Raw genomic sequence first — 27,146 nt, forward strand, 5'->3', positions numbered from 1 at the left:
TGACAGAATGTAAATTTGAATGATATTGAAAAGAATGTGAGATAAATATCTGGGGATAGAGTTTCCACTTTGGGTGCAATCAGGAATCTGAGTGAAAATTACATGAGTTCACCGAAGACAAGTTATGGTTCCAGTCCAATACTTTTGCATAATCACAGATGTCAAATCTTTCATGAACCAGTGCAAACGCACTGTTTTTGAACATATCTGGTGTACTTTTTACATTAGAAATTACTCCATATATTGAAGAGCAATAAATCTGATGCAGTTTTATCATTACAGCTAGAAATGGATTTAAACTTTTTAATCCGTGCCTAATATACCACCTGAGTGTGACCAGATTTTAAACCATAGAAAATAACTTTAAAGATTGGACAAAACCAGTGTAACGCACTTAAAGCTTGCAGAAATCCCACTGGATATAGTTCCCTCGATTTAGATCAGATTGTCTTGGAAAAGCTGATGTAATCCAGTGGAAACTCTACCCCATTTGCCCCCGGTAAAATAATGGAGACCAAGTACTGGATCGTCACCAACACACTTTGGGGAAGGGAGCCTTACCCACTCTGCCCTCTGTGGTTTCAGTCCCACTCTAACATTGGTGGAGATGTGGGGACGGGCCCCAGTGTAGTGGCGATGTCACTGGACTAGTAATCTAGAGGCCCAGGCTAATGCTCTGGGATATGGGTTCAAATCCCACCGTGGTGGAATTTTAATTAGTTAATAAATCTGGAATAAAATCCTGATCTTAGTAATGGTGACCATGACAACTACCATCAACTGATGTGAAAACCCATCTGGTTCACTCATGTCCTTGAGAAAAAGAAATCTGCCCCCTGGCCGACACGTGACTCCAGACACACAATAATGGGCAAGCAATTAATGGCTTTTCGGGATGGGCAACAAATAGTGGCCTTCTCAGCAATGCCCCATAGCCCATCAAAGAATAAAAGAGGATGGGGGTGCAGGGAGAAGAGTTGGGAGTTCATTGTAGATCAGTCTGACTTAAAGAAGTCTCCTTAATCTTCTGTAAGTTAACCATAAGTCTTTATTTTTATAAATATATAAAAAGGAAGAGGCTGGCTAGGGTGAACGTTGGACCCTTAGAGGATGAGAAGGGGGACTTAGTGGTAGGGGATGGGGATATGGCTGAGGTCTTGAATAACTTCTTTGTTTCGGTCTTCACAGAGGAGGACGTGAATAATTTGCCGGGTGTCAGAGATGGAAAGGTGGTAGGACTGGAGGGTCTTGATGATATTACTGTTATGTTACTAGAGAGGTGGTGCTCGACAGACTGGAGGGGCTGATTGTGGACAAGTCCCCAGGACTGGATGGAATGCATCCGAGGGTTCTGAAAGAAATGGCGGAGGTGATAGTGGATGCCTTGGTGGTTATTTTCCAAACGTCGCTGGATTCCGGGGAAGTGCCGGAAGATTGGAAAACGGCTAATGTTACGCCGTTGTTTAAGAAGGGTGGCAGGCAAAAGGCAGGGAATTATAGGCCAGTTAGTTTAACGTCTGTTGTAGGTAAAATGTTAGAATCCGTCATCAAGGAGGAAATAGCGAGGCATCTTGAGGGGAATTGCTTGATAGAGCAGACGCAGCACGGTTTCGTTAAAGGGAAGTCGTGTCTGACAAATTTACTGGAGTTCTATGAGGATGTGTCTAGGGCGGTGGATAAAGGAGAGCTGGTGGATATGGTCTTTCTTGATTTTCAGAAGGCGTTTGACAAGGTACCTCACAAGAGGTTATTGCAAAAGGTCAGGGGACATGGAATTGGGGGTAGGGTGTTAGCGTGGACAGAGGATTGGTTGTCAAATAGGAGGCAGAGAGTGGGGGTCAATGGGTGCTGTTCGGATTGGCGGTTGGTGACTAGTGGAGTGCCCCAGGGGTCAGGGCTGGGGCCTCAGTTATTTACCATTTATATAGATGATCTGGAGGAGGGAACCGAGTGTATGGTGTCGAAATTTGCTGATGACACCAAGATTGGTGGAACGGCAAATTGTGCGGAGGGTGTGGAGAGTCTACAGAAGGATCTAGATAGGCTGGGCGAATGGGCCAGGAACTGGCAAATGGAATTTAATGTTGGCAAGTGCGAGGTGGTCCACTTTGGTAGGAATAATGGTAGGAAGGATTATTACTTACGTGGTGAAAAACTGCAGCAGGCGACGGTGCAGAGGGACCTCGGGGTCCTTGTGCATGAGTCGCAAAAACCCAGCTTGCAGGTGCAGCAGGTGGTCAGGAAGGCTAATGGGATGCTGGCCTTCATAGCGAGGGGGATTGAATATAAAAGTAGGGAGGTCTTGCTGCGGCTGTATAGGGCATTGTTGAGGCTGCAGCTGGAGTACTGTGTGCAGTTTTGGGCGCTGTACTTACGCAAGGATATTTTGGCCTTGGAGGGAGTGCAGAGGAGGTTTACTAGGCTGATGCCGGAGTTGAGGGGGTTGAGCTATGAGGAGAGGCTGAATAAACTAGGCTTGTACTCGTTAGAGTTTAGAAGAATGAGGGGAGATCTCATTGAGACTTATAAGATGATGAATGGGATGGATAGGATAGAGGTGGAGAGACTCTTCCCGCTCAGAAAGGACAGTAGGACTAGGGGGCACAGCCTCAAGATAAAGGGGGGGCGGTTTAGAACGGAGTTGAGGAAGAACTTCTTCACTCAAAGGGTGGTGAATCTCTGGAATTCTCTGCCCGTTGAAGTGGTGGAGGCTGCCTCGCTAAATATTTTTAAGATGCGGGTTGATGGGTTTTTGATAAGAGAGGGGATTAAGGGTTATGGGGAGAGGGCGGGAATGTGGAACTGAGCCGCGACAGATCAGCCATGATCTTATTGAATGGCAGGGCAGGCTCGAAGGGCTAGATGGCCTACTCCTGCTCCTATTTCTTATGTTCTTATTAACTACTGGAGCTACTTACTCATGTACAATAAAGGGTAGAAGTGAGGAATTGCCCCAATATTTATCATAGAATCCCTACAGTGCAGAAGGAGGCCATTTAGCCCATTGAGTCTGTTTCGACCACAATTCCACTCAGGCCCTATTCCCGTAACCCCTTGTATTTACCCTGTAAGCTCCCTGACACTAGGGGCAATTTAGCATGGCCAATCAACGAAACCCATACATCTTTGGAGTGTGGGAGGAAACTGGGGCACCTGGAGGAAACCCACGTAGACACAGGGAGAAGATGCAAACTCCACACAGACAGTGACCCGAAACCGCAATTAAACTTGGGTCCCCGGCATTGAGGCATCAGTACTAACCACTGTGCTACCATGCCACCCTTAGGTCCATACATATCTCTGTATAACACCACGCTGACCCCCAGCTCTGGGTCACATGGCTTCTAGCAATACTGTGTGGGGGGTACTCTTCTCAGCCCTACATTAACCCTCTCTGTGCCAGACCGCTGCACTACAGCCAACACCTTCAATAATAAGTGAGCGAGTGTCAGCAAGAGGCAGCATCTCAACTGAGCTTCAAACTGTCACAACAGGAATCCCTGCATCATTCCACAAGCAACATCCCTGCAGTAACCACACTGCCCCACAATATCCCAGTTCAAGCCAGTTGACTTGGCTTAGAGAAAAGCTGGATGGACCGTCATGTTCTGACTGATTACTGGAACCCCCTCGATAAACAGATAGGGCAACCCAAACCAAAATTCCTGAACATTGGAAATTCCCAGAATTTCTTACCAGGATTGACTTGAGCTTTAGAATTCCCAGGATAGTGAAGCATCAGCAGGAAGCACCAAAGCATTATTGGTAGGAAGGCACTGCTCAGGCTGAGAAAGAGTTGACTTTGCAAAAAAGGAGGTTCTGGACTACATCTCTGTAAAGGAAGGAAGGAAATGGAATAAACACCAGCAACAGGATTCAGGGAATAATCACCACAAATATCAAAGAGAGAATGAACAGGATGATAACTGAAACAGCAGCCAGGGAGTAAAAGGAATAATTACCAGGAAATATCAAGCCTCGAGAATGGAGCTGGAGGGTGTCTGTGGCTCTGCCCACCCAGCTGCACAATAACAAGCTTTGTTTCCATCATTGCTGGCCTTTGTGTTGTCCAAGTACTGAGTCTCCCCTGACTCAGTGATGGATGTAATAGCTCTGGTCAATACTGTGCAAACACAGGCTTGGCAGCACTCAGTAAATTCCTGCACAAAATCCCTCCCAGCTTTTCTCTCTCTCTCGCTGTCTCCTTCCAACCAGGTTGATGTCACGTCAGAAACTAAAAGTCCCTGAACAGTTTGCCGATGTAATTGTGTTGAGGCCAGAGGACACGTGGTCCATTGCAGCCTCATTCAGCTCTGGAAACGAGGCCGAGAAAGCAGCTCAAACAGGTCCCTTGGCAATGAATTCTGAACACATCAGTAGTGGCACGAAGGAGTGTAACAAGGCTACATGGACTGAGCCATTGTTTTTGTGTTTTGCAATCAGCAGGCTGCACTTGGGTCAGTTTGCGGACAAATAAACTTTTCATTAATCCCAGTGCCTCCTTCTAAATAAACATACAGCCTGTTCTGGGCATGACAGCTGCTGACTCACTCACTAACTACCAACCAGCCTGTAGAAAGAGATGCTCTCTTCCTTTCAGTTCAAACATGTCAGTTAGTTTTAGTGGAAAGTAAAGACAGTATATTCATCGAAGAGAGTTTGCCATCCACCCCACAGCAGATAATCTCACCCATCTAACAGAGTCCATCAGAGACTCTAAACTAAAGCAAAATACTGCAGATACAGGAAATCTGAAATTTAGTTTCCGAAGGGTCACACCAACTCAAAACTTTACTATTTCTTTTCCCACAGATACCAGCGAACCTGCTGAGTTTTTCAGAACTTCTGTTTCTATTTTGGCCAGCACAGTGGGTAGCACTGCTGCCTCACAGTGCCGAGGATCCAGATTCAATTCCAGTCTCGGGTCACTGACTGTGCGGAGTCTGCACATTCTCCCCATGTCTGCATGGGTTTCCTCCCACAGTCCAAAGATGTATAGGTTAGGTGGATTGGCCATGCTAAATGCGCAGGGTTACTTTGGGGGCAGGGGGTGGGGTGGGTAGGATGGTCTTTCAGAGTTAGTGTACACTTGGTTGGCTGAATGGCCTCCTTCTGTAAAACTATAATTGACAGTGAATAGTTCTGGAGATGCCAGCAGACTGTGTACAGGCTAGTGTGCACACTCCCCCATCCTCCTTCAAGTACCTACTCCCAGCTCTGTGAATTTAATTATGTTCCAAAGTTATAGAACAGAATCAGAATTATAGAATCTCTACAATGCAGAAAGAGGTCATTTGGCCCATCAAATCTGCACCTACGCTCTGACAGAGCATCTTACCCAGATCCTTTCCCCTACCCACACATTTACCACGGCTAATTCTGACAATCTGACCAGAACTGCAATGGAATGCCAAGGAAACACAGCTAATTGCGAGCTCACCATTGGCTTATAAGTCCCCGTGATGTGTGTCCAATCTTTTCTATGGGTAACAGAGAATTTTAAACAAGGTTTGAATATTAAACTGGATCTGAATGTCAGGCATCACACCAATAGGTACTTCCCAAGGTGTCTCGTGTGTGAAGAGAAAACTAGCCAATGTAACAATCACCAGCTTCTCTGATCTTCTTCTGGAAACTTCATTATTTCATGGTCACATTAAGCTACAGCTTTCTCCCAAGACCCTGTACAATTATTGCTATGCATCACTGATGTATAAAGGACAGACGAGGAGCCTGTGGTTGTTTATATTTTAAAACTCTAAGGGAATAGAGGGATTAGCTCCTGATAATAATCAGTGCCACAGTTGGCAGCACTCCAGCCTCAGAGTCAGGTAGTCAGACGTTAAAACTTATTTCAGCGGGAGCTGCACTGGCCAAGGTGGAGATGTGAAAGTGAAGCATCTTCCTCAGGTGGATCTAAAGAATCCCCCCACAACATTTCAACAAAGAGTGTCCTCTTGAACATTCTCACTAAAACAGATGATCTGGTCATTTTCACTGTGCGATCTTGCTGTGCACCAACTGCTGCCAGGTTTCTCACAACTGTGACTACACCTCAGCAGCCCCATTGGCTGTCAAGTTTTCTGAGACAGCTTGAGGTTGTGATAGGCACTACATAAATACAAAGGACATGTGCTGGAGTTTAGGAGGTGTCAGGAAGTGTGGGGTTAACTGATTTCTACATTAGGAGCGAACATGTGAAATGAATTATTCAAGTCAGCATGGAAACCAAGTGTGTGAACAGATTTCAGGGCAGATTGGAGAGATAACTGAGGGGCAAGTCAGTGGCTCTGCAGACAAAATCTGGCAGTCTTTGGCCCAAGTCAATGCAGCCCAGTCTGACATCCCTCTCCAAAACTCCTTCCAGGGCCCTCAATTCAGGTCAGAAGTGCACCCCCCCCCCCCCAACACTCCCGCAGGAAAAACTCACATTCTTCATTTTGTATCAATTAACCCTTGCACCTCCATCTGAAAACATCACTTCCAGACCCTGCCGCGATTTCCCTCCCCTTTTATTGCCCCATTCCCCCTCCCCTCTATTGCTGCCATTGTTCCCCAGTGGCACAGGATCCAAGCCAGTTAACAATGTCCCAGTTCAGAGCTGCTCTGAGAACTTAATGGCTGGTAGCCCAGCTTCTTTACAATGCAGGTCGGAACTCTTATTCTCTTTCCCTGTCCACACAGCATCTGCTAGCGGCACAGGGGTAATAGCAAGGACAGTGGGGTCCGAATCTTGTCCAGTAGGAGTGGGGAAAGGTGAGGAAACGATGGTCCAAAGGTAGTTACAATTGTCACCCCTCCCCAGAGTACAGATGTAGTCGTCCATCCAAAGGGGCTGAATCTCAGTGACAGAACACCACAGGCCAATGAGACACTCCTGGAATCTTCACAACATGGTAGCACGGGTTTAATTCCCAGCTTGGGTCACTGTCTGTGCAGAGCCTGCACATTCTCCCCATGTCTGCCTGGGTTTCCACTGGGTGTTCTGATTTCCTCCCAGTCAAGGGTTAGGTTGAATGGCCATGCTAAATTGCCCCTTGCTGTCAAGAGTTTAGCAGGGTAAATACGTGGCTCACCAGAGTGGGTTCAGGTACAGTCTCAATGGGCTGAATGGCCTCCTTCTGAACTGAAGGAATTCTATTCTACTTCTTTCTTTCTATCCACTCAGAACATAAGAAATACGGCTAGGAGCAGGCCTTATGGTCCCCCCAGCCTGCTCCAACATTTAATAAGGCTGAACTTCAATCTCAACTCCACTTTCACAGCTAATTCCAACATCCCTTGGTTTCCTTAAGACTCTAAAGATCTGTCTTTACCTAGAACATATACATTGATTGGATAACCACAGCAGCAGCCTGGGGTTGAGAACCCCCGAAGGTTCACAACTGTGTTAATGAAGACATTTCTCATCTCTGTGCTTATCCTCTTACCCAAAACCCTGTACAATTACAACAAGATTTCTTTATTCCAGTACTCCAGCATCCAATGTGCCATGCGTCTTTCTAACTGCTGGCTGCATCCACATATTAATTGCATTTTTCTGCATTACAAGCACCCAAATCACACTGAAGAACATCATCCCATAGCTGGTCATCTTGTCAAAAATATTCTGCTTTTACAATCTTCCTACCAAAGTGAACATTCCCACATGTTCATATTCCTTTGCAAACTCAGTATCCTTCATACAGCTTACTTGTCTATCATTAATAAATTTGGATACATGGCCCTTCCAGTCTCTTCACTGAAGTCACTAATATAGATTGTAAATAGCTAAAAACCCCGTACTGATCCCTATGGCACTCCATTGCAACAGATTGTTGACCTGCAAATGACCCATTTATTCCAGCTGTTTTTGTCCTTTGACTGATCCTCATTGCACGCTAATATATTAAACCCCCCGTCCCATAGCCACAAGTCCTTATCTTGTGCTGCCACAGCATCAGGAGCAAGGCTGAAATGATCACAAGGTCAACAGAGTAACCGATACCCCAATGGAGGGAGAGAAGAACACAAGTAGTCCTCACCATCAGACAGACAGATCATCTCCACATTTTCAGAGTCCTGTCTTAGGATCGTACAGCACAGCAAATCATTCAGCCCATCATGCCCTTTGCGGGTTATTTGAAAGAATTAGTTTCACTATTCTATTTCAAGATAATCCCCATTATAAAGGTATTATCCAATTCTCTTCTGATAGTTACTGTTGAATCTGCTTCCACCATCATGTGAATCCCCCCGGGACTTGCCCAGAATCTCCAGGACACTGTGTGCGACCTTGGAGAAAAATCACTGAGACACAAACAGATCGTTCCTTTTCTTCTTCAAACACTCTTTACCAGAAATGAATTAAAATTGAAAATGAGGAAAGGCGGCTGTTTGGCTGACAGTCAAGCAGCATCCAACTGGATAATAAGTCTTTCTGCTTTCCAATTGGCGCAGGAAAGCAGTGCGTCACAAGGATGGATGTGTTGGCCAAGTAATGGCTGGAACGTGGATTAAGTCATATGATGAAACCTCCAGGGCTGCATTTAATCACAGATGGCAACTCTCGTTTTAGGCAATGCATTCCTAACCATAACAACTCTCGCCATAAAACAACTTCTCATCGCTCTTGCTGTGTCAAATTACATCTGTGACCTCTGATTACTGACCCCTTTTGTCAGTGGAAACCTATTCTCTTTACTTATTTCATCATCTTAAATACTTTGATAAAAACTGCCTCAATCTTTGCTGCTCAGAAGAGAACAACCCCAGCTTCACCAGTCTCTCCACGGAACTGAAGTCACCCACCTCTGGTCACGCTCTGAATGTGGTGTGGCTGTCGGAACAAAGCTGACAATGGCTGCAGCCATTCAGGCCTCAAAGTGTTAATGGTTAGCTTCGCATGGAGTGGGTGGGGGGAGGGGGAAGGGGAAGAGACGCAGGATAATTGACTGCAGCTGAAACCCTGAACAGTCAGACTGGAGCTGCCTGGGGAACTCAGGCAGGATTCACTTAGAGAAGCCAAAAAACAGGGCCCAGAAGATGGAACAGATGGTTAGGGTCATGGAATTGGTTCCCTCTGCTCCAAGTTCATCACAAATTCCACTGTCAGTCCCTCTTCTCCACCCCCACCAGAATCTGTACAACTTAACAAACTGGAATATCAGAACTCTTTGTTCAACAGGAAAGCAGAAGGGATAGAATCTCTTGGTTCAGTGCTGCAGCATTAAGCCTTTGCACAGATAGATCCCACAGCACCTCATGCTGCCTTGTATCTTTATAACATTAAACCAGAGGCCATTCAGCCCCTCAGCCCTGTTCAGTCAATTAAATCGTGATTGGCCTGTAACTGAATTCCATTTGTTCACCTTTGATCCAAATCTCCTGATATCCTTATCCAAAAATATTCACTAAATTTTGAAAACTACAATTAACCCTCCAACAGTTTTTTGAGGGAGACGATTCATATTTCCATCAACGTGTGAAAAAGTGCTTCCAATTTCCCTCACGGCCTGGCCAGATGAATTCTCTCTGGGGCTAAACCCTTCCCTTTCCTTTCTGTCCTCCCATCCCAAAGCCTCCCCACACCTGAGATGCCTTTAACTGCACCACCGTTACGCACCAGCCATCTTAACTAGACAAAGCTATTGGTCCATATGAGCATTTGCAAAGCTACACCTTCAATCTCGAAGCTCCAATCACTTGCTGCCTTCATCAGGCCATGAAGTCACAGGAGCAAAAGGACTGCATTCTGTACCTGACTGGTGAGACTACGAGAAAGCACCAGGTTGAATGAGATTAGGTAAGATTGCAACGGGAGGAAAATGATGACCAATGCCGAAGAGGAGGGTTGTAAAGTGATGTAGGAAGTTAGACATCGGACAATAGAGAGAGAGCACATCTTATGATGGGGTATGTAATGGAAAAGAGCAGGCAAGAGATATAGCAGCTATTAGCACGGAATGTACATAACAGGAACAGGCCACTCAGCCCATATGGCTGTTGCGCGTGTTTATGCTTCGCAAGCAACTCCCCCCACAGAATCTCACCCTATCAGAATGTGCTTTAAACCCTTTCCCCCTCATGTAACTGAAGAATGAATTGATGCTATTCACCTCAATAATCAATCTGTTGGAGCCATCAATATCTCTGGGAAGAACAGTTCTCCCAAATTCCTTCTCTGATTTTATAGTGACTCTCTTCTGTTTATCGTCCTGCATTTCTTCAAATGGAAACATCCTCTTTGCATCTATGCAGAATGGGCGGACAGGTGGCAGATGAAGTTCAATGCAGAGAAATGTGAAATGATTCATTTTGATAGAAGTAACATGGGAAAGAATAAAAAATAGAGGGAACAATTCTAAAGGGGATGCAGGAGCAGAGAGACCTGGTGTGTATGTGCAAATGTGTTTGCAGGTGGCAGGGCAGATTGAGGGAGCAGTTAATAAAGTATACATTATTCTAGGTTATAATAGGGGCATGGAAAACAAGTGCAAGGAGGTTATGTTGAGCTTGTACAGGACACTAGTTTGGCCTCAGCTGGAGTATTGGGTCCAATTCTGGTAGCCCCTCTTGAACAGCTCTGCTAAACAGCAGCCGGTTAGCTAATATGGTTAGAGCACGGTGCTAATAATGCCGGGATTGTTGGTTCGATTCCTGTACTGACCAAGAATGCACCTTCACCACATCAAGGCAATCACATTGCTTGCTCGGTGTAACTGACCAGCCAGTCCAAGCTTCAATGGGTCTGGCTTCAACAGGCTGATTCTGACTGCCCTGTGATTCCTCTGCCCCGTGCTTCTGGGTTGGGTTAGGGGTTATTGTCTGAGCTGTGGGCAGGCCAGGTCTGTGCTCTCCCACTGTATCCACACACCTGTCCAGACAACCTCACATTATCCATAAAACTTTAGCCATTTTCAATATCTATAACACCATCATCATCCTGTGATTCTGCCTCCCAAGGAAGAAAGTATGAGAGAGGAGAGATAACCAGAGGGATAGTTTGAGGGGAAGGGTGGGAGAATTGTCAGTACAGAAAGACAATGCTTCATTTCTCAGCAAGCAGCAGTACCTGGGTATCCACTATCTAAACAACAAACATCACACCACTTCACACACAAACACACTTAACGTGCTAAGAGTCAGACTTAGTAAATGGGTTCCCTTCTCCCAGGTAAACAAGGCCATGTGCTGAGTGCCTTCTCCTGGCCTCAAACCAGAAGCGTCAATACAAGTCTCCTTGAATACAAGCCAATATCGTGCTATTCACACATCTTATCGCATAATCACTGAGCCAAACAGGAATACTGGGCAAAAAAGAGTGGAATCAACTTCAGAACGTCCATGTGATTACATCACATCTACACTTAACCTCCACAGCAACTGATGCACAAGGTTATAGCTACACCAGTACAACACAGATCCAACAACTCAAGACTGGGCATCCATGGAGCACTGTAGCCTATCAGCAGCAGCAAAATTGTTTCTAACAACAATCTATACCCTCATAGCCTGGCATACCCACCACTTAACCAATACCACCAAGCCAGGGGAATCAAACCCTGGTTCAATTGAGAATGCAGGAGAGCATGACAGGAGCAGCACCAGACATAGCAAAAAATGAGGTGTCAACCTGGTGAAGCTGCGAAACAGGACTACTTACATGCCAAGTGGCAAAAACAGCAAGTGATAGACAGAGCTAAATGATCCCACAACCAACGGATCAGATCCAGCTCTGCAGTCCTCCCACATCCAGTCATGGAGTAGTGGACAATGAAACAACTCACTGGAGGAGGAGGCTCCACAAATATCCCCATCCTCAATGTTGGAGGAGCCCAGTACAGAGCAAAGATAGAGCAGAAGTATTTGCAACCATCAGCCAGAAGCGTTGAGTGGATGATCCATCTCTGCCTCCTCCAGTGGTCTCCAGCCAATTCAATTCACTCCACATGATATCAAGAAACAGTCAGAAGAACTGGATACTGCAAAGGCTGTCAGCCCTGAAAATATTACAGCAACAGTGTTGAAGATTTGGGCTCCAGAGCTTCCCGCTCCCTTAGCCAAGCTCTTCCAGTAGTTACAACACCGACATTTACCTGACAACTGGAAAATTGCTCAGGCATGTCTTGTACACAGAGATCAGGACAAATCCTACCTGGCGAATTAGCCTCCCATCAATCTACTCTCGATCATCAGTGAAGTGACTGAAGGGGTCATCAACAGTGCTATCAAGCAGTGCCTGCTCAGTGATGCCCAGTTTGGGTTTCGCCAGCTCCTGCCCTCGTTACAACCTTGGCTCAAACATGGACAAAAGAGCTGAATTCCAGGGGTTAGGTGAGAATGACAGCCCTTGACATCAAGGCCGCATTTGACCAAGTATGGCATCAAGAAGCCCTAGCGAAAATAGAGCCAATGGGAATCAGGAGGCAAACTCTCTGCTGGTTAGAGTCAGACCAGGTACATAGGAAGGTGGTTGTGCTGGTTGGAGGACAATCATCTCAATCCTGGGACATCTTTGCAGGAGTCTCTCAGGGTAGTGCCCTAGGCCCAATAATATTCAACTGCTTCATCAATGACCTTTCCTCTGTGATAAGGTCAGAAATGAGGATGTTCACTGATGATTGCACAATGTTCAGCACCATTCGCAATTCCTCAGATACTGAAGTACTCCATGTCCAAATGCAGCAAGAACTGGACAGTATCCAGGCTTGGCTGACAAGTAGCAAGTAACATTCGAGCCACACACGTGCCAGGCAATGACAATCTCCAACAGGAGAGAATCTAACCGTGACATTCCAAAGCATCACTATTATTGAATTCACCCAATAGGAAATAAACTTTTCTGGTCAAAGTAAGGCTTACATTAACACTGCAATGAAGTTACTGTGAAATTTCAAGATGAACTGGACTGGCCATATAAATGGCCTGTCAACAAGAGCAGGTCAGAGTCTAGAAATTCTGCAGTGAGTAACTTACCTCCTGATTCCCCAAAGCCTGTCTACCATCTACAAGGCACAAGTCCGGTGCGTGATGGAATACTCCCCTCTTGCCCTGATGGGTGCAGCTCCAACAACACTCAAGACGCTTGACACCATCCAGGACAAAGTATTGGCATTCCCTCCACAAACATTCACTCCCTCCACCACCAACAGACAATGGCAGCAGAGTGTACCTTCTACAAGATGCACTGCTGGAACTAACCAAGTTTCCTTCAACAACATCTTCCAAACCTATGACCATGTCCATCTAGAAGGACATGAGCAGCAGATACATGGGAACACCACCACCTGAAAATTCCCCAACTGACTCACCATTCAGACTTGGAAATATATCGCTGTTCCTTCACTGCAGCTGGGTCAAAATCCTGGAACTCCTCCCTAACTACGCTGTTGGTGTTTCTGAACCACATGGACTGCATCAATTCAAGATGGCAACTCATCAGCAAATGCTCAAGGGCAATTAGGGACAGGCAATAAACGCTGGTCTAGCCAGTGGTGCCTATGCTCAGCACAGTTAGTGAGTCCATAAGAGCAATAAGTGCTCAGTGCCCACTCTGGGCACATTACATAAGAACATAAGAACCAGATGCAGGAGTAGGCCATCTGGCCCCTCGAGCCTGCTCTGTCGTTCAATAATCATTCATGGCTGATCTTTTCGTGGACTCAGCTCCACTTACCCACCCACTCACCACAGCTCTTAATTCCTTTACGGTTCAAAAACATATCTTCCTTGCCTTAAAAACATTCAATGAGGTAGCCTCAACTGCTTCAGAGGGCAGGGAGTTCCACAGATTCACAATGCTTTGTGTGAAGTTCCTCCTCAACTCAGTCCTAAATCTGCTTCCCCTTATTTTTGAGGTTTTGCCCCCTAGTTTCTCCTGCCAGTGGAAACAACTTCTCTGCTTTTATTTTTATCTATTCCCTTCATAATCTTCTGTGTTTCTATAAGATCTTCCCTCATTCTTCTGAATTCCAATGAGTATTGCCCCAGTTTACTCAGTCTCTCCTCATAAGCCAACCCTCTCAACTCCGGAATCACCCTAGTGAATCTCCTCTGCACCCCCTCCAGTGCCAGTATATCTGTTCTCAAGTAAGGAGGCCAAACCTGGACACAGTACCCCAGGTGTGGCCCCACCAGCACCTTATACAGCTGCAACATAACCTCACTGTTTTTAATCTCCATCCCTCTAGCAATGAAGGACAAAATTCCATTTGCCTTCTTAATTACCTGCTGCACCTGCAAACCAACTCCTTGAGATTCCTGCACAAGGACACCCAGGTCCCTCTGCACAGCAGCATGCTGCAATTTTTTATCATTTAATAGTCCATTTTGCTGTTATTCCTACCAAAATGGATGATCTCACATTTACCAACATTTGTACTCCATCTGCTCGACCCTCGCCCACTCACTTAGACTATCTATATCTCTTTACAGGCTTTCAGTATCCTCTGCACACTTTGTTCTGCCACTCATCTCAGTGTCATCTGTGAATTTTGACATACTACACTTGGTCCCCAACTCCAAACCATGTAGGTAAATCGTAAACAATTGTGGTCCCAACACTAATCCCTGAGGCACACCACTAGTCACTGATCGCCAACCAGAAAAACACCCATTTACCCCCACTCTTTGCTTTGTTAGTTAACCAATCCTCTATCCATGCTAATAGATTACCTGTAACACTGTGCACCTTTATCCAATGTAGCAGTCTTTGGTGCAGCACCTTGTCAAATACCCTCTGCAAATCCAGATACACCACATCCACAGGTTCCCCATTGTCCACTGCCCATGTAATGCTCTGGGTGCCATTCACTCACTCTTGAAATTGAATCAATGTAGTGCAAAACAAGAATATTGGCAGCAAACTCCTTCAAAGAAATAAAACCATAGCCAAGTTTCTTCAATGTGTCCAATCTGCACCTCAACGTGGTCCTCAATTTCTTCCCAGCCTTTGTGACCTCTGAACTCGACTATCCCATTGCACGCTTGACTGTTTTCCCACATTCCATCTTCCTCCATACACTTGAACTAATTCAAAACTCTACTGCCTGTGTCTCAATGCACACCAAGTGCCAGTCACCATCTCCATCCTCCTGCCACCAGCCATGTCTGCTTCCAGTGTCCAATTCACTTGACAGATCTCCTTTTCCATCTTCAACCCTTACACCCTGGGTGAACTGTGTCCTGAGTTCCTTCTGCACTGGCATCCATCCATACTGATACAAAGCAAGGAGTACATCTTGTTCTGACTTCCTAAATCACACTGCCAGCCAGTTCACATTGATGTGTGGGAGGTTCAGCCTTGAGTGGAATCTTTTACATCAACCCAATCTATCAACACCACCATTTCATCCAACCCCATTACTGAATCATTAACTGTTCTATATTACATTGCCCGAGTCCCTCAATTACATTTTACCCACTGTCACTCCCATTCTCTAGTCCAGTGTTGGGTAACTTGTGGCCCAGGAACCACATGCGTCCCATCTGGGTTCTCAGTGTGGACCATGAGACATTTTGTTGACCGTTGTCCATGCACAAGGTTGCCACGTTCTCCTGATTTCCATCAGGGTAGTTTTTCTCCTACTGGTGTGATTGAAGTGATTCGCACATAAAGCAAGGGCAAGTGAAGCGAAGCGCATGCTGATTGCTCACAACATTGACCATGAGAGCCATACGCTCCCCGTATCCAAAGCTTACTTGGAGTCAGAGTGATAAAGGTTTACAGCATGGAAACAGGCCCTTCGGTTCAACTTGTCCATGCAGCCCCTTTTTAAAACCCCTAAGCTTATACCAATTGCCCGCATTTGGCCCATATACCTCTATACCCATCTTACCCATGTAACTATCTAAACGCTTTTTCAAAGATAACATCGTACCTGCCTCTACTACTGCCTCTGGCAGCTTGTTTCAGACACTCATCACCCTCTCTATGAAAAAATTGCCACTCTGGACACTTCTGTATCTCTCCCCTCTCACCTTAAACCTATGCCCTCTATTTTTAGACTCCCTTACCTTTGGGAAAAGGTATTGACTATCTACCTTATCTATGCCTCTCATTATTTTATAGACCTCTATAAGGTCACCCCTCAGCCTCTGACGCTCCAGAGAAAGAAGTCCCAGTGTATTCAGCCTTTCCTTATAACTCAAACCATCAAGTCCAGGTAGCATCCTAGTAAATCTTTTCTACAGTCTTTCTAGTTTAATAATATCCTTTCTATAATAAGATGACCAGAATTGCACACAGTATTCCAAGCGTGGCCTTACCAACGTCTTGTGCAGCTTCAACAAGACGTCCCAACTCCTGTATTCAATGTTCTGACCAATGAAACAAAGCCTTCTTCACCACTCTGTCCATCTGTGACTCCACTTTCAAGGAGCTATGAACATGTACCCCCTACATCTTTTTGTTCTGTAACTTTCCCCGATGTCCTACCATTAACTAAGTGAGTCCTGCCCTGGTTCGATCTACCAAAATGCATTACCTCGCATTTGTCTAAATTAAACTCCATCTGCCATTCATCAGCCCACTTGCCCAATTGATCAAGATCCCGTTGCAATTGGAGATAATTTTCTTCACTGTCCACTATGCCACAAATCCTGGTGTCATCTGCAAACTTACTAGCTAAGCCCCCTATATTCTCATCCAAATATTTACATATTACATATTTTTTTTTTACCATTTGAAGCTAATGTTTCTATTAATATAAGTGATTAAGCATTTTTAATAACTCTGAAATATTCAGCATGTATTAAATGTATTTGATCTTATTCATGGGGTCTTGTTTAGTGAACAAGCTTACATTCAGTGTGGTCTACTGAGATGAGGGAGGTCATCTCATGCGGCCCACTTACTGGTCTAGTCTTGGGGATCCACAAATCCACATTTGGAGTGCTAACTCAAGCCAAGCTCCCTGTACCCATCAGCCCTATGTGTTCCTGCTGTCTTCCTGCAATAATCCCTCTAAGGCTTTGTGTCATGCTGTGTGAAATCAGTTCCACTGCCGCAGCAGCCTTTCTCTCTATTTCTCATCCTGGAGTGGGTGCTGCTACCTCCACCCATTCCCAAATATTCCACCAGTAAAGTTCCAGTAGATCAAAGTTTTGCTAACAGACAGTAGGTATATATGGGCCATTTTCTAGTTGACAGAATGTGACGATAACTAGAATGATGGGACTGAAGGTCTGATTGCTAAATTTGCCGATAACACAGACAGGTAGGGAAGTAAATTGTGAAGAAGACGTGAGGAGGTTAGAAACAGACATAGAACGGTTAAGCAATTGGGCAAAAATCTGGCAAACGGAGTATAAACTAGAACTAGGAATCACTCATTTAAGATGGAGGCGAGGAGAAATTCTGAGCAGTGCAAGACTTTGGGAACTCATTTTCAAATAGCGGTGAAAGCAGAGTCTTTGAATATTTTGAAGGCAGAAGTGGGTAGATTCTTGATCAGCAAGGGTGATACATGCACAGATGAATTAGGAGCAGGAGACCGCCACTTGGCCCTTCCAGCCTGTTTCGCTGTTCAGTAAGATCAAAACTGATTTGACTGTAACCTGAACCCACATTCCTGCCTTCCCCCAACAAAAGGAAACATCCTTGTAGCATCCACCCTGTCATTACCTCTCAGGATCTTTAAAGGATTGACTCAAGCTACCTCTTATTCTCCACATGCTCCAACCTATTTATCCCTCTGGTTAATAGGCTCTAAGCTTGTGCCACATCAATGGAACTTGCTAGAACATGATGGACTGACAACACACGAATTAGGTTCGATCACAAACCCTGTATCCCACGCAGTCCGATTGCTGCACCCTGCATACCACAACTCCACTCCCTTTGCTCCATTTCCGCACTATATATCCCAGCTCTGCTATAGAACAGTGGCCATGTCTCTTGAATGTAGTGAACATTACAAATGGCTGCTACACCGCTTTGTTAAAAGGCTGCTTCTACATTCCACGCACTTCTGAACGGTGACACAAAAATGTCTTCCACTGAACTGTAACGCTGCCAGTTCCACATTGCAAATAGCCCAACCCCCCTTAAAGGAACCTTTTATTCAGTTGAAGCCTGTCACTGGCACGATCTCAATCTTCCCTCAATGTCTTGTCTCAATGCACTTCACCCTTGGTAACCTCCAGGATACTAGTCCCTCAACTTAATTCAACCACTCAGATCCCTTGATCGCACCAGCAAAATGAATAAACACAGAAAAAGCAAATGTTTCCTCAGCCCCCAAAGGAAATAATCACAACTGACCCCTTGGGCCCAGTCTCTCACACTGATCCCCCCCACTCAAGTTTTTAGGTGTCCAGAACACCAACAACTTGTCCTGGTTTCCCCCCCCCCCCCACCAATGCCAATGCATCATTGCCTGCTTCTACTTTCTCAAACTAAAGAAATTTGGGATGTCCACCATGACTCTCATCAACTTTTACATTTGTACCATAGAAAGTATTCTTTCTGGATGCATTACAACTTTGCATGGCTCCTACTCTGACCACAGACTCCCTACAGTGCAGAAAGAGACCACTCAGCCCATCTAGTCTGCACCAACCACAATCCCACCCAGACCCATAAGCCCACATATTTACCTTGCTAGTCCTCATGATACTATAGTCAATTTAGCATGGCCAATCAACCTAACCCACACATCTTTGGACTGTGGGAGGGAACCCATGCAGACATAAGAACATAAGAAATAGGAGCAGGAGTAGGCCATCTAGCCCCTTGAGCCTGCCCCGCCATTCAATAAGATCATGGCTGATCTGTCGTGGCACATTCCCACCCTCTCCCCATAACCCTTAATCCCCTTGCCTATCAAAAACCTATCAACCCGCGTCTTAAAAATATTGAGCGAGGCAGCCTCCACCACTTCAACGGGTAGAGAATTCCAGAGATTCACCACCCTTTGAGTGAAGAAGTTCCTCCTCAACTCCGTTCTAAACCACCCCCCCTTTAATTTGAGGCTGTGCCCCCTAGTCCTACTGTCCTTTCTGAGCGGGAAGAGTCTCTCCACCTCTATCCTATCCATCCCATTCAACATCTTATACGTCTCAATGAGATCTCCCCTCATTCTTCTAAACTCTAACGAGTACAAGCCTAGTTTATTCAGCCTCTCCTCATAGTTCATCCCCCTCAACTCTGGTATCAGCCTAGTAAACCTCCTCTGCACTCCCTCCAAGGCCAAAATATCCTTGCGTAAGTGCGGCGACCATAACTGCACACAGTACTCCAGCTGCGGCCTCACCAGTGCCCTATACAGCTGCAGCAAGACCTCCCTACTTTTATATTCAATCCTCCTCGCTATGAAGGCCAGCATCCCATTCGCCTTCCTGACCACCTGCTGCACCTGCAGGCTGGGTTTTTGCGACTCATGCACAAAGACCCCGAGGTCCCTCTGCACCGTCGCATGCTGCAGTTTTTTGCCACGTAAGTAATAGTCCTTCCTACCATTATTCCTACCAAAGTGGACAACCTCACATTTGCCGACATTAAATTCCATTTGCGAGTTCCTGGCCCATTCGCCCAGCCTATCTAGATCCTTCTGCAGACTCTCCACACCCTCCGTGCAATTTGCCGTTCCACCAATCTTGGTGTCATCAGCAAATTTTGACACCATACACTCAGTTCCCTTCTCCAGATCATCTATATAAATGGTGAATAGCTGAGGCCCCAGCGCCGACCCCTGGGGCACTCCACCAGTCACCAGACGCAGGGTAAATGTGCAAAGTCCACACAAACAGTGACTCGAGGCTAGAATTGAACCCAGGTCCCTGGCGCTGTGCTGCCTAAGACCTCAAGAAATTACATCACAATCCATCACACAAACCAGCCTCCCATCCACTGACTCTGTCTACACTTCCCACTGCCTTGGAAAAGGGGCCAGCATAATGAAGGAGCCCACACACCCCGGACATTCTCTCTTCCACTTTCTTCCTTCAGGCAAAAAGTTACAAAAGTCTGAGGTCACATACCAACCGACTTCCCAGCTGCTGTCAGACTTTACGAACGGACTTATCTTGCATTAAGTTGATCTTTCTCTACACCCTAACTATGACTGTAACACTACATTCTGCACCCTCTCGTTTCCTTCTCTGTGAACGGTATGCTTTGTATAGCGCGCAAGAAACAATACTTTTCTGATGGTGAAATACTGCAGATGCTGGAGTCTGAAACACAAAGAGAGAATCTCAGCGAGTCTGTGAGTATCTGTCAGGAGAGAGTTTCCCCCCCCCCCCGAGCCGTTATCTCTGTGCAGAGGCTGTCAGACCCGCTGAGATTCTCCGGCAGTTTTTGGTTTTGAAACTTTACTTTTGACTGAATCGCAACACAGGCGGCAATAATAAATCAAACCCAGTCCCAGTGACAGCGGGCTGAGCCTCCAGCTCTCACCCTGGCGCTGGTCACCAGCTCTGACCGGGGACTGGGGCCCAATACCCCATCCGGCGACAAACCCCCAGAGGCGGCTCCGAGCCCGCGCCGGCTCTCCCGCTGCCTCTCCGTACCGGAGCCGCGGGTCTAGGCCCGGGTCTCTCTCTCCACCCCCCGAGCTCGAGCTCTTTACCTCACTCTCAGTCTGACTCTCTCCGACTCCAACCGCCACCTCCGCTCCCGCCCGGAAACTGAGCCCAGGCTCCGCCCCGCGACATTTCCGGCCCCGCCCCCCCCCAAGCCGAGGGCCTGCCCCCAGCCCGAGGGCCCGCCTCCAGACTGAGACCGCGCCCAGCACCCCAAGATCCGCCCCCAGGCTGAGACCCCGTCCCCAGTCCCCGCCCCCAGGCCGGGACCCCGCTCCCAACCTCCAAACTAAGACCCCGCCCCAAACCCCGCCTCCAAACTAAGACCCCGCCCCAATCCAGCCCCCGCGTCCCCAATATCAAGCTCCGCCCTTAGGCCGAGGGTCCGCCCCTTCCGGTCGCCCTCCGCCTCTTCTCCCTCCCCCCGCCTGTTTCCCTCCCCTCCCCCACCCTGTGCTCCCACCTCCATTCCCCTCAGCCTCACCCTCCTCTCCCCCTGCCCCAAGTACACATTTCCATCCCCCTTCATGCCTCCCCACCCCCCCCAGCTCTCTAACCCACAACCACCCCCACCCCATTCAGTAGACACACCCCCCTCCCCAACCCCCTCCCCTCCCCCCACCCCCCTCGCCTTCCCCTCCCCCCCACCCCCTTGTCTCCCCTCCCCTCCCCACCCCCTTGCCTCCCCCTCCCCACCCCCCTCGCCTCCCCCTCCCCACCCCCCTCGCCTCCCCCTCCCCACCCCCCTCGCCTCCCCCTCCCCACCCCCCTCGCCTCCCCCTCCCCACCCCCCTCGTATTCCCCTCCCCACCCCCCTCGTATTCCCCTCCCCACCCCCCTCGCCTCCCCCTCCCCACCCCCCTCGCCTCCCCCTCCCCACCCCCCTCGCCTCCCCCTCCCCACCCCCCTCGTATTCCCCTCCCCACCCCCCCCTTACCACCCACCTGCCCGGACTCTCAATCCCCCAAAACCCTTTCCGCCATACCCCCTTCCCTGTGACCCCCCCAACCCCCCAACTTGACCATAGTATTTCTCCCAGGGGTCGCTCAATTCAAAAGCAGAGAGGCTTTGGAAGGTGAATATTGGATCACAATGTGGGCTTAAAAGCACGTGGAAAGGCAGCTCAGGAAGATATGGTAGTGCGGGGGCGTACAAATATTGACCAGGTGATGGCACCTGCCTGTGGGTTAGTTAACAAGCAGCATGGAAGAAGCAGATATTGGCAATGTTTCGTGTTGGGAACTAAGAGAGGGAGTGTCCCTTTAAGAGATTTGAATCATGCCTGATTAACCCGGAGAACATTCTTTCTGTAAATCTCCATGGGAGTGATGGGAAAACGCAGATGGATTTATCGTCGCCTTTCTTGGCTCCAGCTCTCGGTGATCAGTGGAATCTCGCCTGGGTCTTTTCAGCTGACAGGCTGTGAGCAGAGTGAGAGACCAGCGCAACACCCTGCCTGTTAACCCTTCAGTGCCAACTCCCCCTCACTTCTACAATGGCCATGAGGGAGGGAGCAGGGTCCCTGGGTCAACTCCCCTGTGGCAGGCAATGTTAACTGGGGCAGCACTGAGTACAGGGGGCTGGGATGGGCAGCAGTCAGTGTTACACCCCCCACCCCCTGGGGAAGAGATTCAACCTCACAGGGAGGCAGGCAGAGAAAACACAGTTAAACCGGCCCAAGGCTTTGTTGTCTGGGAGGGGGAGTCATGAGAACTGAAGTAACTCATTCAGATGTGGAAAGCCAAATACAATATATAAAAAAAGAAAGATTTCTGCAGGCAAATTTGGCGACTCAGTAGTTAGCACTACTTCCTCAAGCGCCAGGATTTGATTCCGGCATCGGGTCACTGTGTGGAGTTAGCACATTCCCCCCGTGTCTGCGTGGGTTTCCTTTGGGTGCTCCCACTGTCCAAAGATGTACAAGTGAGGTTGATTGGCCATGCTAAATTGACCCTAATGTCAGGAGGGTTAGCAGGGTAAATATGTGGGGTTACGGGAATAGGGCCTGGGTGGGATTGTGGTTGGTGCAGACCCAGTGAGCCGAATGGCCACCTTTTGCACTGTCAGGATTCTATGATTCACAGAGATTTTCACACCTTCAGACTATCCCAAACATTTTATAGCCAATCACATACTTCTTCGGACAGTAGTCACTGTTGCATAGCCAGCCCACGGATAATCTGTTTTAGACCACTAGACCATAAGATTTATGAGTAGAATTAGGCCATTCGGCCCATCAAGTCTTCTCCACCATTCAATCATGACTGTTACACTTCTCATCCCCATTCTCCCGCCTTTTCCCCATAATCTTTGATTCCCTTGCCAGTCAACAACCTATCTCTCTCTGTATTAAATGTACTCAGTGACCTGGTCTCCACAGCCTTCTGTGACAATGAATTCCACAGATTCATCACCCTCTGGCTGAAGAAATTCCTCCTCAGCTCAGTTCTAAAGGGTTGTTCCTTTACTCTGAGTCTGTGCCCTCGGATCCTGGCCTCTCCCACTAATGGAAACATCTTCTCCATATCCACTCGTGTTGGTGTTGACCAGGACAGTGGGGAGAACTACCTGAAACTTGTTCACACTCTGCTGTGGGATCTTTCTCTACCCAGCCTGGGGGGGAGGCGGAGGCTTCAATTTGACACTCAATCCATACTTGGGAATGGAAGCTGCTGATTGGTGGAGAGGCCCTGTTGGGTCTACAGCATGGGAGCCCAGGATTAAATTTCCCATGATTCTGCCCTTCCTGGAATCACCCAAATCTCCTTTCCATTCATTATTTGTTTCTTTGCACCATTATTCCATTTGGCATTAAATCTCTACTGCCTTACCTAAAAGACCTACATTGCAGAAGGAGACCATTTGGCCCATTGAGTCTGCACCAACTCTCTGACAGAGCATCTTACACAGGTCCATACCTGCCCTATCTCTGCAATTCCATGTATGTATCTGCCAGTCCCCAATCTATACACCTTTGGACATTAAGGAGAAATTTACCTAATCCACCTAATTTGCACAGCTTTCACTTTTGTCCATTCCTCACCTCAATCCTTGACTCTCTACTTGTTTATAAACTGTGAAACCCACATCGAATGCACTACTTCAGGGAGATGCAATGGTACCCAAATGGTATGGGCCATAGTGACAGTGAGGTTACCAGGTTCAGTGTGGATAGCAGGGACACAAGAATAGAATCGACACTGGAGTCACAATGACTGTGTTGACACCAGAGGTTAAAGTGATTGTTTTTTCTGGGATTTGGGTGTCCCTAGCCAAACCAGCATTTATTGCCCATTCCTTGGTGGCCTTGAGAAGTTGGTGGGGAGCTGCCTTCTTGAACTGGTGCAGTGCCCGAGGTGTAGGTACACCCACAATGCTGTTAAGGGGGGAATTCCAGGATTTTGACCCATTGACAGTGAAGGAACACTGATATATTTCCAAGTCAGGACGATGAGTGGCTTGGAGGGGAATCTCCATGAAACGTAGAACATTACAGCGCAGTACAGGCCCTTCAGCCCACGATGTTGCGCTGACCTGTGAAATGAATCTAAAGCCCATCTAACCTACACAATTCCAATATCATCCATATGCTTATCCAATGACCCTTAATGTTGACGAGTCCACTACTATTGCAGGAGGGGCATTCTGCGCCCGTACTAGGGGGCACAGCCTCAAGATAAAGGGGGGGGCGGTTTAGAACGGAGTTGAGGAGGAACTTCTTCACTCAAAGGGTGGTGAATCTCTGGAATTCTCTGCCCGTTGAAGTGGTGGAGGCTGCCTCGCTAAATATTTTTAAGACGCGGGTTGATGGGTTTTTGATAAGCGAGGGGATTAAGGGTTATGGGGAGAGGGCGGGAATGTGGGACTGAGCCACGACAGATCAGCCATGATCTTATTGAATGGCGGGGCAGGCTCGAAGGGCTAGATGGCCTACTCCTGCTCCTATTTCTTATGTTCTTATGTTATTATGTACTACCCTCTGAATAAAGAACCTACCTCTGACATCTGTCCTATATCTATCACCCCTCAATTTAAAGCTATGTCCCCTCGTACGTGCCATCACCATCTGAGGAAAAAGGTTCACACTGTCCACTCTATGTAATCCTCTGATCATCTTATACGCCTCTATTAAGTCACCTCTTAACCTTCTCTCTAACAAAAACAGCCTCAATTCCTTCAGCCTTTCCTCATAAGACCTTCCCACCATACCAGGCAACATTCTGGTAAACCTCCTCTGCACCCTTTCAAATGCTTCCACATCTTTCCTATAATGCGGCGACCAGAACTGTACGCAATACTCCAAGTGCAGCCGCACCAGAGTTTTATGCAGCTGTGATCTCACGGCTCCGAAATTCAATCCCTCTACCAATAAAAGCTAACACACCGTACGCCTTCTTAACAACCCTTTCAACCTGGTGCCAACTTTCAGGGATCTATGTACATGGACACCAAGATCTCTCTGCTTATCCACACTACCAAGTATCTTACCATTAGCCCAGTACTCTGTATCCCTGTTACTCCTTCCAAAGTGAATCACTTCACACTTTTCCGCATTAAACCCCATTTGCCACCTCTCAGCCCAACTCTGCAGCTTATCTATGTCCCTCTTTAACCTGCAACATCCTTCCACACTGTCCACAACTCCACTAACTTTAGTGTCATCCACAAATTTACTAATCCATCCTTCTACGCCCTCATCCAGGTCATTTATAAAAATGACAAACAGCAGTGGCCTCCCTTGCACTACACCACTAGTAACTGAACTCCAGGATGAACATTTTCCCATCCACCACCACCCTCTGTCTTCTTTCAGCTAACCAATTTCTGATCCAAACCGCTAAATCACCCTCAATCCCATGCCTCCATATTTTCTGCAATAGCTTACCGTGGGGAACCTTATCAAGCGCTTTACTGAAATCCATATACACCACATCAATTGTTTTACCCTCATCCAACTCTTTGGTCACCTTCTCAAAGAACTCAATGAGATTTGTGAGACACGATCTACCCTTCACAAAACCGTGTTGACTATCCCTAATCAAATTGTTCCTTTCTAGATGATTATAAATCCTATCTCTTCTAATTCTTTCCAAAACTTTGCCTATAACAGAAGTAAGGCTCACTGGTCTACAATTACCAGGGTTGTCTCTACTCCCCTTCTTGAACAAGGGGACAACATTTGCTATCCTCCAGTCTTCTGGCACTATTCCTGTAGACAATGACGACATAAAGATCAAAGCCAAATGTTCTGCAATCTCCTCCCTAGCTTCCCAGAGAATCCTAGGGTAAATCCCATCTGGCCCAGGGGACTTATCTATTTTCATACTTTCCAGAATTACTAACACCTCCTCCTTATGACTTTCAATCCCATCTAGACTAATAGCCTGTATCTCAGTATTCTCCTCGACAACATTGTCTTTTTCCTTTGTGAATAGTGACAAAAAAAATTCATTTAGCGCCTCCTATATCTTTGTACTCCATGCACAACTTCCCACTACTGTCCTTGACTGGCTCTAATCTTACCCTAGTCATTCTTTTATTCCTGACATACCTATAGACAGTTTTAGAGTTTTCCTTAACCCTACTTGCCAAAGACTTCTCACGTCCCCTCCTGGCTCTTCTTAGCTCTCTCTTTAGATCCTTCCTGGTTAACTCGTAACTCTCAAGTGCCCTAACTGAGCCTTCACGTCTCATCTTTACATAAGTCTCCTTCTTCCTCTTCACAAGAGATTCAACTTCTTCAGTAAACCACGGTTCCCTCGCTTGACCACTTCCTCGCTGTCTGACAGGTACATATTTCTCAAGGATACGCAGTCGCTGTTCCTTGAACAAGCTCCACATTTCAATTGTGCCTATCCCCTGCAGATTTCTTCCCCATCCTATGTATCCTAAATCTCGCCTAATTGCCTCATAATTACCTTTCCCCCAGCTATAACTCTTGCCCTGCGGTATATACTTATCCCTTTCCATCACTAAGGTAAACGTAACTGAATTGTCACTATCACCAAAGTGCTCACCTACCTCCAAGTCTAACACCTGGTCTGGTTCATTACCCAGTACCAAATCCAATGTAGCCTCACCTCTTGTTGGCCTATCTACATAATGTGTCAGGAAACCCTCCTGCGCACATTGGACAAAAACTGACCCCTCTAAAGTACTCAAACTATAGCTTTTCCAGTCAATATCTGTAAAGTTAAAGTCCCCCATAACAACTACCCTGTTACTTTCGCTCCGATCCAGGGTCATCTTTGCAATCATTTCCTCTACATCTCTGGAACTTTTTGGAGGCCAATAGAAAACTCCCAACAGGGTGACCTCTCCTTTCCTGTTTCTAATCTCAGCCCATACTATCTCAGTAGATGACTCCTCATCAAATGTCCTTTCTCCTCTGTAATACTGCCCCTGACTAACAATGCCATGCCTCCCCCTCTTCTACTGCCTTCCCTAATCTTACTGAAACATCTAAACCCTGGAACCTGCAACAACCATTCCTGTCCTTGCTCTAATCATGTCTCCGAAATGGCCACAACATCGAAGTGCCAGGTATCAACCCACGCTGCCAATTCACCCACCTTATTCCGGATGCTCATGGCATTGAAGTGGACACCTTCCTGCCTGCCGGTACACTCCTGCGACCTTGG

The 27,146-nt window shown here is 47.0% G+C and overlaps 1 protein-coding gene across 1 annotated transcript in view; it reads right to left on the reverse strand.

The window, feature by feature from the left end:
• The window catches only part of ddr2l (discoidin domain receptor family, member 2, like), a 48,819-nt gene extending 28,210 nt beyond the window's left edge, over positions 1 to 20,609 (reverse strand). Inside the window, 2 exon segments of the mRNA XM_080211921.1 lie at positions 3,697 to 3,832; positions 20,553 to 20,609. Coding sequence (XP_080068047.1) covers positions 3,697 to 3,760 — 64 coding nt within the window. The 5' untranslated portion in view covers positions 3,761 to 3,832; positions 20,553 to 20,609.
• Between the last annotated feature and the right edge of the window lie 6,537 nt (positions 20,610 to 27,146).

The sequence above is a fragment of the Carcharhinus amblyrhynchos genome, chromosome 25, assembly GCF_965287045.1.
Source record: "Carcharhinus amblyrhynchos chromosome 25, sCarAmb.v2.hapA, whole genome shotgun sequence".
NCBI classification, from domain to species: Eukaryota; Metazoa; Chordata; class Chondrichthyes; order Carcharhiniformes; family Carcharhinidae; genus Carcharhinus; species Carcharhinus amblyrhynchos.